Source organism: Oxyura jamaicensis, chromosome 15 (assembly GCF_011077185.1).
Source record: "Oxyura jamaicensis isolate SHBP4307 breed ruddy duck chromosome 15, BPBGC_Ojam_1.0, whole genome shotgun sequence".
In the NCBI taxonomy this organism is placed as follows: Eukaryota; Metazoa; Chordata; class Aves; order Anseriformes; family Anatidae; genus Oxyura; species Oxyura jamaicensis.
Window position 1 is genome coordinate 12553265 of NC_048907.1, and position 13010 is coordinate 12566274.

A 13010-nucleotide genomic window follows, 5' to 3' on the forward strand; every position below is an offset into this window, starting at 1 on the left:
CTTTTAGCGATGCAAGCATGGCCTTGACAGGGCTAAGAAACTGCAAAAAAGCAATTCCTTTTCTTAATAGACCTAAAATTTCCTTCATAAACTACACTCAGATAGACTCTTGGCTTATTAATAGCAGTAAATCTCCAAGTCCAATAGACTTCAGTTAATGAATATTGATTATGATAGTGCTGGAAAAGGCTGGTGTCAGTTGAACTGATATCCTATAGTCCCTCTTTATCTGAGCAGAGCTGTAAATTACACAAGAGCTCATTTGTTTTTCAAAACTAGGCAGTGGAAAATGTGGTTATGTACTGCAGCTTTCACTAACCCAGTGCTAGGAAACCACCTTAATGCTAATAGCAGCTGGTCAGTAAGGCCAAGCATTTCTTACTGGGTGTTTGTTGGTGTGCTTTTTTGTTGTTGTTGTTGTGTTTTGTTGTTGTTTGTTTTTTTTCTGAGCACTTGGGAGCCTGTGGGTCTACCCCTACAGAGCTAAAACAGGATTTATCAGGATGAGAGGAGGGATGCAGCCACTAACCCTCCAGGCCACACGCAGCTCCAAGGAGCAGGGGTCGACTCCCAGGTGGGTAAGAGGACAGGCAGGGGATTCCTCTTCGACAGTTCCTAACACCCACTGGAGATGCCTGAACGTATAGCTTGAAGTGCTATTTTACAGACAGACCTAATTTCTTAGAGGGTCAGCCTGTAACCAAGTGTTTTTATATGCCACAGCACTGGAGGAGGACAGGCACTAACACCGACTGCCCCCAAGCAGACATGCATCCTTTCACTTGGGCAAGCTTGCCGCAGGCCTCCAGCTGGCCTTTGCACTTTTCCATCTATTTACAGATGTAGATGTATGCTTCCCTCTATCCCCCCAGTGAATATCTTAAAAGTAAAAATGTAAGCTGATTAATGCAAACACCGTGGTCACACGGACCTTTAACTCAGAAGATAAATCTCATCGTGCTCTTGATGAGCAGCTCTATCTTTTACCTTCAGGCTGGGATGACTTTGAACGGCTTTTAAGTGAATGAAAGCTCAAGAAAATAAACCAAGGAAAGTCCATTGCAAGCCGGAGACCTTATCGCTATCCTCTGGTGGGGGAATGAGGCAGTAACAGGGATGGGGAGGGGGGAGACTATGTCAGTATTTTCATAAAACTCCATTCTATGCTCACTGGAATAATCCAACAGCAACAAAACAAACCACAACAGCCCTCCCCCCATCTGATAAAAATCAAATAATAACAGGAGTGACTTATGCGCTCTCTGCCCGGTACTTCAATCTGGCCTTCTAGTTAATACACACCATGATTAAGGCATCTATAATCTGCAGTCTGCGGAGACCTGTAGAGCAGTAGCAGCAGCGGGTGTGCAGCCTGATAAGGGTTGTTCACTCAGTGCAGATGAAACTTAATATTTATAACTGCTGATTTTTTTCTTGATGTCTCCTATTGAAGGGAAGAGGGTGAAAGTTTAAAGATAAAACCTTGATGAAAGACCAGGTGGAATGTTTTTCCAAGGGCAGGCAGGGGCTTAAAGCTATCTCCACCTACGAGCAGGTTTAAGGATGCTGCTTAGGCAAGCACAGCATCAGAGATTGGGGGTGAAGTCCTGGGAAGACCTTCAAGGCTCTTCTAAAGAGGACCCAGGCTTTAAGCTAGAAACTCCCAGGAGCAAGAACTGTGGTTCCTGCCTGCACTGAGCACAGCGGGGCTGTGCCTGGTACTGCTAGGCATCACCACAAAATATTTAAGGCAAACCAGGCTAGTTTCACAAACTTTAAATAAAAGTGCTAATGGCATTTCTAATTCAGCACTGAGGTATGCTGATAGATCTGAAAACACATCGTGTTAGCCTAACCCTCCATCTCGACATCAGTGGAAGCTTTGACAGCCAACATGCATGGCACTGGGAATGCATGAAGGAAAAACAAATCACATCGTACTCCAAGTGTCTGCTCATTGCAGTACAGTACATGGGATCCACAGCTGGCGAAATGTTAAAGATGCAGGTGCCTTCCCTGTCCTCCTCCTGGAAGAGAACAAAACCTCCTGTTTCCAGTAAGCAGCCCTGCTCCAAGTGTATTGAAAACATTTCTGTCTATGAGCATTTGGTCCCAAAGACACAAGGCTCTGCCAGGCTTTGCCCACAAGGCAGCAGCAGGTCCTAATCACAAGCCAGAAGCTGCTGCTCTCCAGCAAATCAGTCAGCTTCGTGTGTCGGATACCCTTGCTTGTCCCAGGAACACACAGTTAAGAGACACACACAGGTTCCGCAGCCCTTAGTATGCCACACTGACAGAGGTTGTGCTCACCCTCCTTCCAGGTGTGGGAAGCCAAGGAAACTTCCTCATTTTCAGCACCACAAGACCTTGACTACCCCATGCCCACATGGTTTAATATTTGTGTATTAGAAGAATCTTAAGACTCCCAGAGTGTCAATACTGTGTGTAAGGTATGAATGACATTGCCCATCAGCAATTTCAGAAACATACCTGAGCCAACCCAAGTGAAACAAAAACAGAGAGAAAGGTGTTCAATAAGTGTATTTCCCCAGTACGTGATTTCATTTGAATGGTGATACACATCTTTTAAAGGCAGTCATGAGGTACATGTTACTGTAGCATCAGAGCACGTTATTTAATAAACACATACCACTTACACATGATATAAGGAGACACGTTTTAGAGCTGTAACATGAGGCTTGGGTGAACATGAGCTGAGGCATCTCGAGCTCTAAGTTATCATTTCAGCCACCGCCTTCCTACCACAGATAGCAGAGATGATGAAAGAAAGAGGAAAAGCAGGCTGGCCAGGGAGGAGGCGGTCTTGCTTCTTCACAAGAGAACAAACAGATTTCTTGTAAAAAGATCCTCAAAGCACCTCACCTAAATTCAAAAGTACCAGAGAAAAGAGGTAGAGTTCTACATCCTGAGGACACGTCCATCGTTTGGATAGCATGAAGAAAACAAAACAGTGGCTCTAAGGTAGCTGCAGTTTTTCTTGATTTAAAGAATTTGTCTGGCAGAAATTAACTTTCTTAGTCTCTACTTTCTGAACTGTATTTTTTTGCTCCACAAAATATTATTTCAAAACACTGTAAACAGAGCTGAAGTCTAATGAGACAACAGTAAGTTGGTGAAAATAATTAGAAAGAGTCCTGAGTGAGTGCATCTGCATTAACAAGGAATTTATCTCAAACCAAGGCAGAGCACTTAACACCTTGGAAAACACTATCAGAAGGAATTTCTGCATGACTTCAGGAACTGTATGAGAAATCCAAATTAACAAAACCACCTAGTACCAGTGGGCTAGCTAAAACTTAATTAGCACCTGCATACACATACATACAGCTCCTGCAACGCTTGCAGGTTACAAGCAAAACTGCATTAAGCTGCTTATCATTCTGAAGCAAAAATCAAGGATTAGCCATACTTTGCACTGCACATCAGTTGGCCTCCCTAGCTACAGTAGTCACCAAGATTATGTTTATTTCCAAAGCTCATGAGCATTTTGAATTAACCACCTTTACAGCATGAGATGGACATACATGTTGCCCATTAGCAAGATGACATACATGGAATTACAGAGCATCATCTCTTAAGTTGTTTCTGACAAACCTAAGCTTTCAATGCCTCAAACATGGGTTAGCACATGGAAGGTAAACATTTCTCTGAAAAAGTGAATTTAAAAAAAATACATACAGAATTTATAATGAGACTACAATCAGGTGTTGTACTGAGGTCAGCTGCTACAAACAAGGTGTCTACTCTTGTATAAAACTAGCACATCTGAAAAATAAAACCAGTATTTGGAAACCCCACTTCCCCTCAGTCCCCTGAATGGTAGCAAGGTGGTCTGTTGATGCAGTCACTGATCTTAGCCAGCACCAGCAACTTTGTAGAAAAGGGCTTCAATTCCAACAACAAACTTTCTGAACAAGTCCAGAAAGCTTTGCTCCAAGGGAAAATTATGAGGCAGCAGCATGTAAGCTTGAGAAATGAGAAACAAAGGAAAGTCCATCCATGGGTACTGGCAAAGGTCACTGAAGAAGGCAGCACCTTTCTCAGGCAGTCCAGCTTTCACCACTCTGAGATATTTCAAAGGCAGAATTGTCCAGCCCAGCAGGTGAGCTTTATGCATGTCCCTAAGATCAGTCAGTTGATGCAGATAAATACGGTAAGAGATCACATCAATCTAAACTGAAGTGCTCGGCAAAAATATCATTTTTCTTCCCAAACAAACCTCGTACTTGCTCGAACTCCAGGGGCACATTAGCAGCTGATTTCTTTACTTCTTTATCAAAAAGCTAAAGAAAGAGAAGATATTAGCAAAAAATCAGTACAAGCCCTTCACCCTTGCCAATACCAGTGCTCGGTCTAACATCTTAGAAGGTACATCAACAAACCTTTTATTTAAAAGTGAGTCCTGCCATCATTGCTACTTCATGCTCCACCATTTAACAGACATTTTCCCTTTTTCTCAGGCTCTGGGTAACCAAGAGCCAACCTAGCTGCCTCCCCACGAAGGCTGATGAACAGGGCACAGCTACTGCATTCAGGAAGCAGTCTCCCTTCCTCTTATTACAATCACTCACAAAGGCCCAGCAACACTACCTCAGAAGCTGAGAGCTCCAACAGCCCTGATATGTCATCCTCTATTTCAGACAGCGACTGGTTCAGGATAGCAGCTGCCTGGGCCACATCTGGGTGATAATGGTTTTGTAGAGACTGCAAAAGCAAGACAAACAGGAGACGGTCTAATGAGGACAGGGTAACACAAATCCATCTGGCTTCCCACACAGGTATCTAGCCCTTTGGTAGTCAGCAAACATCAAACTCAGACAAAAGAGGCAGGTTTACTGTACTGTGTTACTACAGAGCTTCAAGGAATTCCCATTTTAGCCATGCTGCAAACACACTAAAGGTCCATTTCCCCCGGTTCATGTCCAGCTCCAGCCAGATGGATTCCTCCACAGACCATGCCTACAACGCATACCCCAATTTTGCCACCTCCCATAACCCTAATGCTGCATCTGGGCTTCCTGCTCCCAAGCAGAATTCTTCTTGCTGCTTCAGACCCTCACGCAAAACCCCTGTAACGTTTAAATAGAAAGTGATAATCCTGCCATTAAGGTTTAGAGTCAGCAGCAGTAATTTAACCGATTTCAGCCTTCATATGCCATCCTACAAATGATCCAGGTGAAAGGTGAACATTATAATCTTCTCTAGCATTTTTAAAGCCATTTCTACAGGATGACCTAGGTGTACCCAATTAATTCCATCAATGCTCAGTAAGTTCTTCTCTCCCCTCCAAATCAAATAAAAAGCCCTATACATTTGCAGCTATTAAGTCTTGTTTCAGCTGTTAACCACACGCTTTTCAGCTGCATGGTTAGATGTGCACTCACAAGTCACCTATTAATTAGCACATACTAGTTCTCATGTGTGTGAAATCCTTCACCTCTTATGCAAGGATAGAAAAGGATGCAGAGTAAAAGAGTAGCCAGAAGTCATCTCATTTACAAGATGTGTGTCAGCATGTTCCTATAAGTGTTACTGCTGACTGCCAAGGTGTCATGAAAAAGCAACAAGGGTGGAAGAAGCCCTCACCATACACAGATGTTCCCCGTTAGCCAACATACCTGAAGCTCCCAGAGGGAGCTCTCCAAAGCCCTGCTCTCAGGTGGTTCCTCCTCTTCCATAATATATGGATCCTCTGACAAATCTAAGGAAAGAAATAGAGCTAAATACCTCCTGTGTGATGCCCATAATGCCAAAGGGAACACAGAGACCCAGAGCAGTGCTGCACCTTCCCAACACATTTAGGATCCAGGAACATGCTGACATACCACAGTACGACCTAAGTATCACCGTTTGCAGTGCTACAGAATCGTATTACTTCTAAGGGCACAAAGAACTGGAATGGTCTGAAGCAAGGGCATCTCAGGCAACCTTAATCTGCCACTACTGTCATTCAACAATTAAACCACAGACAGAGGAAGAAAAACTCGGGAGATTGCTGAGGCCCGAGTAGGACTGCCTACACAAAAGACCCTACAGACTGAAACTGAAGAGGTCTCTGGTTTCTGCATTCGGTCTTGTTTCTCATTTCTTTATTATAGCTTTGAAGTGAACAAGACAAGCTCAGAGCCCAGAAACTCCCCTGCCCACCCTGCCCCCCCTGCCCCTCACCTGCCGGCCCATTAGGTCTGTGCACTAGCACTTTGCACGCGGGGTGCCTCCGAAAGAGATTACAGATGAAGGGAATGACCATGAGCAGAGCCTCAGGAGGAGCAGTGAGGGCCAGCCGGGAGAGGCGCTTTATAAAGGCTGCTACCAGGTACGCCGGCAGGTGGCTGTTGGAAAGGAAACAGAAGAAACCAGCATGGACAAGTCCCAGTGAGCAAGCCAGCAGACTCATCAACCCAAACAGCATGTCAAGCTAAGGACAGTGGGGTTCTTCGGCTTTTTGGACAATGGAGTGAAAAGAAGCAGGAATATAGGGTCTCGAGTGCTGTCTGGAACAAACCTGGGGGCATTTCCATTCAGCGCATGACTAATCTCAAATCATGTTGTGATTCAATCCAGATGCTTGGCACCACTCCAAACACTTGCTGTATCCAAGCACAGCTCTTGTCCACAGTCATTCACACTGCAATCTTTATTCAGTCATTTTACAAACTTCTGAGCGCTTGGCCAGGCAACCTTAATTATATTCTTCCAGTGCAGCTTTGTGGGTTTAATTAATACACGTGCCATGGTGTTAAATTTACATAATACTTCCAGGACTAAAGCAAGCAGTGCAGCTGTTAATGGGAACATAAAGCTGCTGTAACGTAAATGTGCAGGATAGTTCTCTTTTATGGTAAAAATGCAAATTTCTAACAGCAATCAGCCCATCTAGGCACTCTCTTCAGGTCAGAAGAGCTGGGATAAAAGATGACAATTTTCAGCCACTCAGCCTTCAGCCCTCGGGCTCACTACACCTGCAAGGCTCAACAAAGTCACCCCAAGGTACAACATCTGTCACATCTTGTTACTCTCTCCAAAGTACAGTATGAATACCAGTGGGGTTGATATTAATGCCTAGTGCTGAACTGTAAAGCTTTTTTCTTGGTTTTATTTTATAACATATGATGGCAACTACATGACCAGCTTCTTATCTCGTTTCTCTCCTGTGCACAATGAATTGACAGCATCAAGACAGACTGTCAAACACTTTATATTTCAATGTTATATGTCTGCAAAAGGTCATCAATTTATCAACAGCTTTATGATACCATGTCTATAAAAAGCCTGCAAATGTTACTTTTCCATATTCATAAAGACGGAGAGAAAATTATCATCACTTTCAGCCAAGCTGGAATACAGATCAAAATACATCCATAATGATTTGCAGATCAAACTCAGATAACTAACTGCATTTTTACTTTTTACTTTCTGGAACTAGATGGATGTGTGGGAAATCTTCAAAAACAGTGCCTGAAAAATTACACAACACTCTTGGATTCAGTTTTCTCAATAAGAAAAAGAATTTAATTCAGCGGGCACACTGAATACATTAAATCCAGACGCGGGAGACTGTTCCAGAAGAAACGCTAGCCAACAGAAAAGCAGGAGTAAAATATGTGGACATATATAATAAAGTTGTTACTTACGATGAAGACAAAAACAGATCAAGCAAATGGAAAAAGCGGGCTCGGTACTTCACATGATATATTGAAGGGTCTAAAAGACTGTACAGCTTTTTGTAAAAGTCAGGGTATTCTCTGTTAAAAAGGCAAAAAGAAAGAAGTCAACATCCTTTGCTGATTAGTGACATACAATGGGACTACACTGAGTCTAAATGGTTTTGCTGTGCTTTCGTGATAAATTGCTCCAGGCCACTGCTGTGCTGTGGAGACATGTTTAGCTTTCTTTGGTTTGTCTCCAGAACCACCACCTGAAATCACGCTGTAAGGTGAACTTCTGGCTGTTGCAGTGGCTAGCCATCCTGGAGATGTGAAGCTATATCCACTGACTGCAAGTGGTACAGGATGCAATGAAAAAGGCACACCAAAAACTACAGTTTCACTGTGTAATCAGGTCAATGGAAATCGATTTTCAAGTGCTGAGCAACCACAGTCTGAAGAGGATATTTAGGCTCAGCTGAAAAAAAAAAAAAAGTCAGACTATCAAAACAGCTCAGCATCCAAATAGCTGAGCAGGGTTTGGCTTTCTTGTGGGGGAATTTTAAAGCCTGAAGATGTGGAGAATTTTTTACTCTCTTCTGCATAAGACAAAAATACAAAATCCATGGCCCTTTACACAATACACTCTTTTTACTTACAGATTATGCTGATGAATCAGAATAAATAACCCATTTAAGGCCAGAAGACTAATGGCTCCACCTGTAAAAAAGCAGGCAGGTATCAACAGAATCAATCACTTTATCATCTGCAACTTGGTGCTACTACAAAACCTTCCCAGAAGGAAGGCATAACTAAGAGTACCCAGAATTACAGCCAGTGTGATGGCTGTCAGGTGAGACAAGCTCACCTAAAACCTTCCAAAGGCTCACAAATTACTAGCAAAAATTAAGCTGCAGATTACAAGAATGGAGACAAAGATGCTGCTCTAATCCACTGAGAAACCCACACCAGGAAGGCAAAGCTCTCCTCAGAAACACCATTTCTGTAGGAAACTGCACGTCCTGTGTCTGGATACAGTCCAGGTATCAGCAGTGCTGACTGAACTCTGTGTTTAAAAGAAATCACTCCAGTACTCAACACTTTTCAGGTCCATAAATATAATTTTGCTAACACACACAGAGCAACAACACAGACAAATGCAGGTAACATCTCACTTTGGGATGACAATACATTTCACCCTAGTTTCTTTCTTCTCATCATTCCAGCCAAAGCACATCTACTTCATCCAGGCTGTGGTGTTGTGTGCAGCAGCCCTTTCAAGCCTGTATGTACCACGCTGCAGAGCCCCACAAAGGATAAAGAGGCTGTTTTCACTCACCTATGCCATAGGCCACCGTCAAGAAGTCTATCATGAGAGTGGGTTCATTCATATAAGGAAGGATGGAATCATGCAAAATGACAAGAACTTTTTTGTAAAGGCCAGTGGGTAGCTGTGAAGGACAAAACAATACAGTCAAACAACCTTTGCAAGGACAACTCCAAGAGCAACAGCAACACACAGCTCAAAAAGGCAACACACAAGATAATGTGAACGTGCCAGGACAGAACAGAATGGCTTGTGGCAACAGTTCCCAAATGGGAGAGTTTACAAGTAACATCTGACAATTAGGTTCATTCAGAGAAGCGGGTCCTCACGACTAAACTGTCATCTCACCTCAGAGAAAAAAATGTGCATGGGGGAAAGTCACTAGCAAAAAGGCTGGGGAACCTCCAACTTGTAAACACAAGTTGTTATGCACAGGTCAATCCTTACGGGCAGATTTGTTTAAAGAGGAGAAAAAGGCTGAGAGTAAGAAGAAAGGGACCGTACACGGGGTCACGTTTCTTTGGCAGGAGAGCAATCCAGAGGAGATGGCGGCTGGGCTGCTCACATCTAATGCTGAAAGCATAGTGAGGTCCTTCCAGGAGCTCCAGGCAAGGAGCCTCTAAGGATTAGCAACTGGAAAACAATACAGAGAAGCGACAGAAGTAACACTCACTTTGTGCTTCAGGAAACTGAGCCACATTCTTTCAAACGCCTGCTTGTGTGCCTGAAAACAGAATTGCAAACAGTGAGCTAAACACACTGCTTTCATTAGATGGAAGTTCAACTCTGAAGCACCAAATGAAGTTACCTGCAGCTTTGATAATTTCCATTCCTCTCGGTTATCTAAAAAGAAAGGCAAAAGAGACATGGAACTTGAAATGGATGTTTAAAAAAAATAAGATGATTCTTGTTTTACTTAGTCTTTTGAAGGTTCTCACCTTAGTTATTACAAATCCTCACCTAAGACTGAATGAATATTAGTCCACTTAGATAGAGGACCCAACTTATAAGTAAATTTGCATTCTATTAGTCAAACCGTTCCCTAAGCATCACTGGACGTACTAGAATTAAATGACAGTCTTCTCCTCCTCCTGCACTCTAATACAAAAATACTAAGAAAAAAACCTTTAACAAATGTAATTCCTCTGAATTTAGCAGAGTGAAGATCATGAATGTTCCTATGAGTTATTAAAGCCATACGTTTGAGTTTCCGATTTTCCACTACCAAATGGGCTGGGGCACATCAGAACTCAGTTAAAAATGTTCCTGCTCCAACTCAAAAACATCGCTATCAGCTCCAGAAGCAGGCCTTTTCTCTACACTAGGAACACTCCTTCTCCAGTCGTTAAGGCAAGACTAGGAACAAGAGGAAAAGGTAATGTTCCCCAAACCAGGGTATCTTAAAGCTTACTATGAATTCCTTGTATTGATAAAAAGCAGGTGACAGACCCCACCGTAAACCAGGGAACATGGATTTTGTAATACTGTTTAGAATCTCGGTGATCACATAAGCAGACATTTTTCATTAGCAAACTCTAGCAAAGTCTTTACACAACAAAAATCTTAAACGTGGTTTTCCTTTTCATATGGAGTTTACTAACCTTGTTTCACCATAAATTTGACCAAGTCACGCTCTTTGTTTGGCATATTAATGGGTGAAATGAGGGAAAATATGTTCTGCTGGTAAAATGGCAGAGGCCTCTAAGAAAAAAAGCAGAGAATCAAACATGAAGTAAGGTCCACAAAAGACAGTAAGTCATACTGGACTTCCACAGTGTCCTATTTCCCAAGCACGGAATATACTTAGGAAAGAAAATGGAAAGGAAAAACGCTGATGCATGAACTACACACCAGCTGTCCATTTTTACCCTGTCCTAGAAGATTGCTCATTTGAGTAACCTTCAGATGTGACTTATGTCTGAACTAATGCTGGTTTAACAAAACAGGTGGATTGGACTACAGAAAAAAGATGCTTCTCCAGCACCAAAGAAAGAATAAAACTAAATGCTATTTGCCACTCGAGCTGCAGCAATTTGGGTAAAACAGAAGGTAGAACCCAGACCATGAAGTTTTGCAAAAACAATATATCTGTCTTGAATGACCTCCAATTTTAGACTGAAAACTGTTTTATGCATAATTGGCACACGTTGAGAGCACAAAAAAATCAGTGCCTTCAAATGGGCACACTTACTCCTGCTTCTAAAGACTTCCCATATACCAGTATTCTCTCCCTGCTTCGCACACAAGGTATGGGCTTCCGAGCAAATGTTCATGCAGACCCACCCCAAGAGTAAGGTTGGGGTCGTTACCTCTTTTGTCTTCTGCATGACTTGCCCAATACTCTCGGTGACAGCCTTCATGACAAAGTACCGAATGTCGTCGTACTCCATGTACTCTTGGAAGCGAGAGATCAGCAGCGATGCATCCTCATTTAAGGGAAGTAAGCCATCAACAACCACCTTGCAAAAGTTTTATAAAGAAAAGCAACAAGTCAGTTTCTTACAGTACTGGAGCAGACAGCTGCAATAGCTGGGGGCAACCCGTCTTTCTGAAGGGCGTCTTTCTGAAGGGCAGCTAGCAACGCTGTGTCTGCTTACCCCAGAGCACTACTCCTTACAACGTCTCCTGAACTCTGAGACAAGTCCCTCACATCGGAGATGTCACTTCTAAGTGACACAGTGGCTGAACCAAGGGCAGTACCTCACCCCTCATCTCTCACAACTGCTTACAAGCAAGACCAAGGAATAAAAAAGAAAGATCGCTGATACCTCAGAAGCACTCAAGTATTCAGCTTGTTCCTGCCCCACACCTGCAGGGGTCACCTCACCTAGAGGCTCTAGACTTGGTGCCACCTCTATAACACCGTCTCCCATCCCAATCGTATCTCCTAGTCTGAATTTTTTCTTCTAGAGGACTCAAATGCAACAGGTTGTGCATGCCATCAGGTACCTGACAGCAGCAACTTTTTAGTTCTCCAACTGACCTTTATAAGTTCACGAGGAAAAGTGAAACTCCCCTTCCACTCCACTTTGACCAAAGGATACTCTGCCTCCAACTCAACAAACTTCATCAGAGTGCAGAGCGACAATTCCTTCAAAAAATAAATAAAATAAATAATAATAATAATAATAATAATAAAACACTTCAGCAAGGACAGCGGTGGGCAGACGCAGAGGAGGCTGCTTCTAGGTCTAGGTATGAAAGCGGGAAGAATGAAGTCGGACGTTCTTCACTGAGAAAGTTACTGGCAGATCAGTATGCAAAGGTAAGTTGGAGCACCAGCAATGTCTTAAAGCATTTACTGTTCTTGGACACTTGAGTATTAGAGCGATGATTGCTTCTACACTGCGAGAGACCCCCAGATAAAGCGGTATCTCAGAACCAGGCTCACTGACCTTGACCTGGAAGGAGCCGTGGCCCATCAGCTCGGCCAGCCAGCCCACGCAGTCGTTGTAGCGGTGCCGCATCCACACCTTGTACTTCTCCTCGGCGCTGCCGCCACCTGCGGAGGGAACGGCGCCGGGCTGGGGGCTCAGCGCCTCGGCCCGCGCCCCGCCGCCTCCCCCGGCCCCCACTCACCGGCCAGCGCGGCCTCCTCGGCAGGCAGGCGGCCCACAAAAAGCTCCCCCCGCTCCAGCAGCGCCCCGAAGAGCCGGCCGCAGGCCCTGAGGGAGCCGAGGACCTTCTCCTCCTCCTCCTCCTCCTCCGCCGCCGCCGCCTGGGGAAGAGCGGGGCTGTGAGGAGCCGTGGCGCAGGTCTGGCCGCCCCGCAGCCCCCCGCAGCCCCCCGCAGCCCCGCACCGCCAGCCGCTCCAGCAGCTCGAAGACGCGGTTGGCGTTGCCGCGGCTGCCCAGCACCGCCTCCAGGCAGCCGGCGAGCCCGGGCTGCGCCATGCTGCGGCACCACGCCGGCGGAAGGGCCGGGAGGAAGAGGAAGGAGAGGAGGAGGAGGAGGAGGAGGAAGAGGAGGAGGAGGAGCCGGGCCCCGCCGCTCCGCCCGCAGGGGTACCGCCCCCC

The 13010-nt window shown here is 44.6% G+C and overlaps 1 protein-coding gene across 1 annotated transcript; it reads right to left on the reverse strand.

The window, feature by feature from the left end:
• Positions 1-2522: 2522 nt before the first annotated feature.
• NOC4L (nucleolar complex associated 4 homolog) lies at positions 2523-12944 on the reverse strand. The gene is made up of 15 exons (XM_035340859.1): positions 12795-12944; positions 12574-12712; positions 12390-12496; positions 11978-12085; positions 11304-11453; positions 10596-10695; positions 9803-9837; positions 9668-9718; positions 9007-9118; positions 8327-8387; positions 7656-7766; positions 6190-6353; positions 5640-5722; positions 4612-4725; positions 2523-4304 (listed from the first exon to the last, which is right to left on the reverse strand). Exons 1-15 carry the CDS (start codon positions 12885-12887, stop codon positions 4188-4190), a joined length of 1545 nt encoding a protein of 514 aa, XP_035196750.1. The 5' UTR covers positions 12888-12944; the 3' UTR covers positions 2523-4187.
• Between the last annotated feature and the right edge of the window lie 66 nt (positions 12945-13010).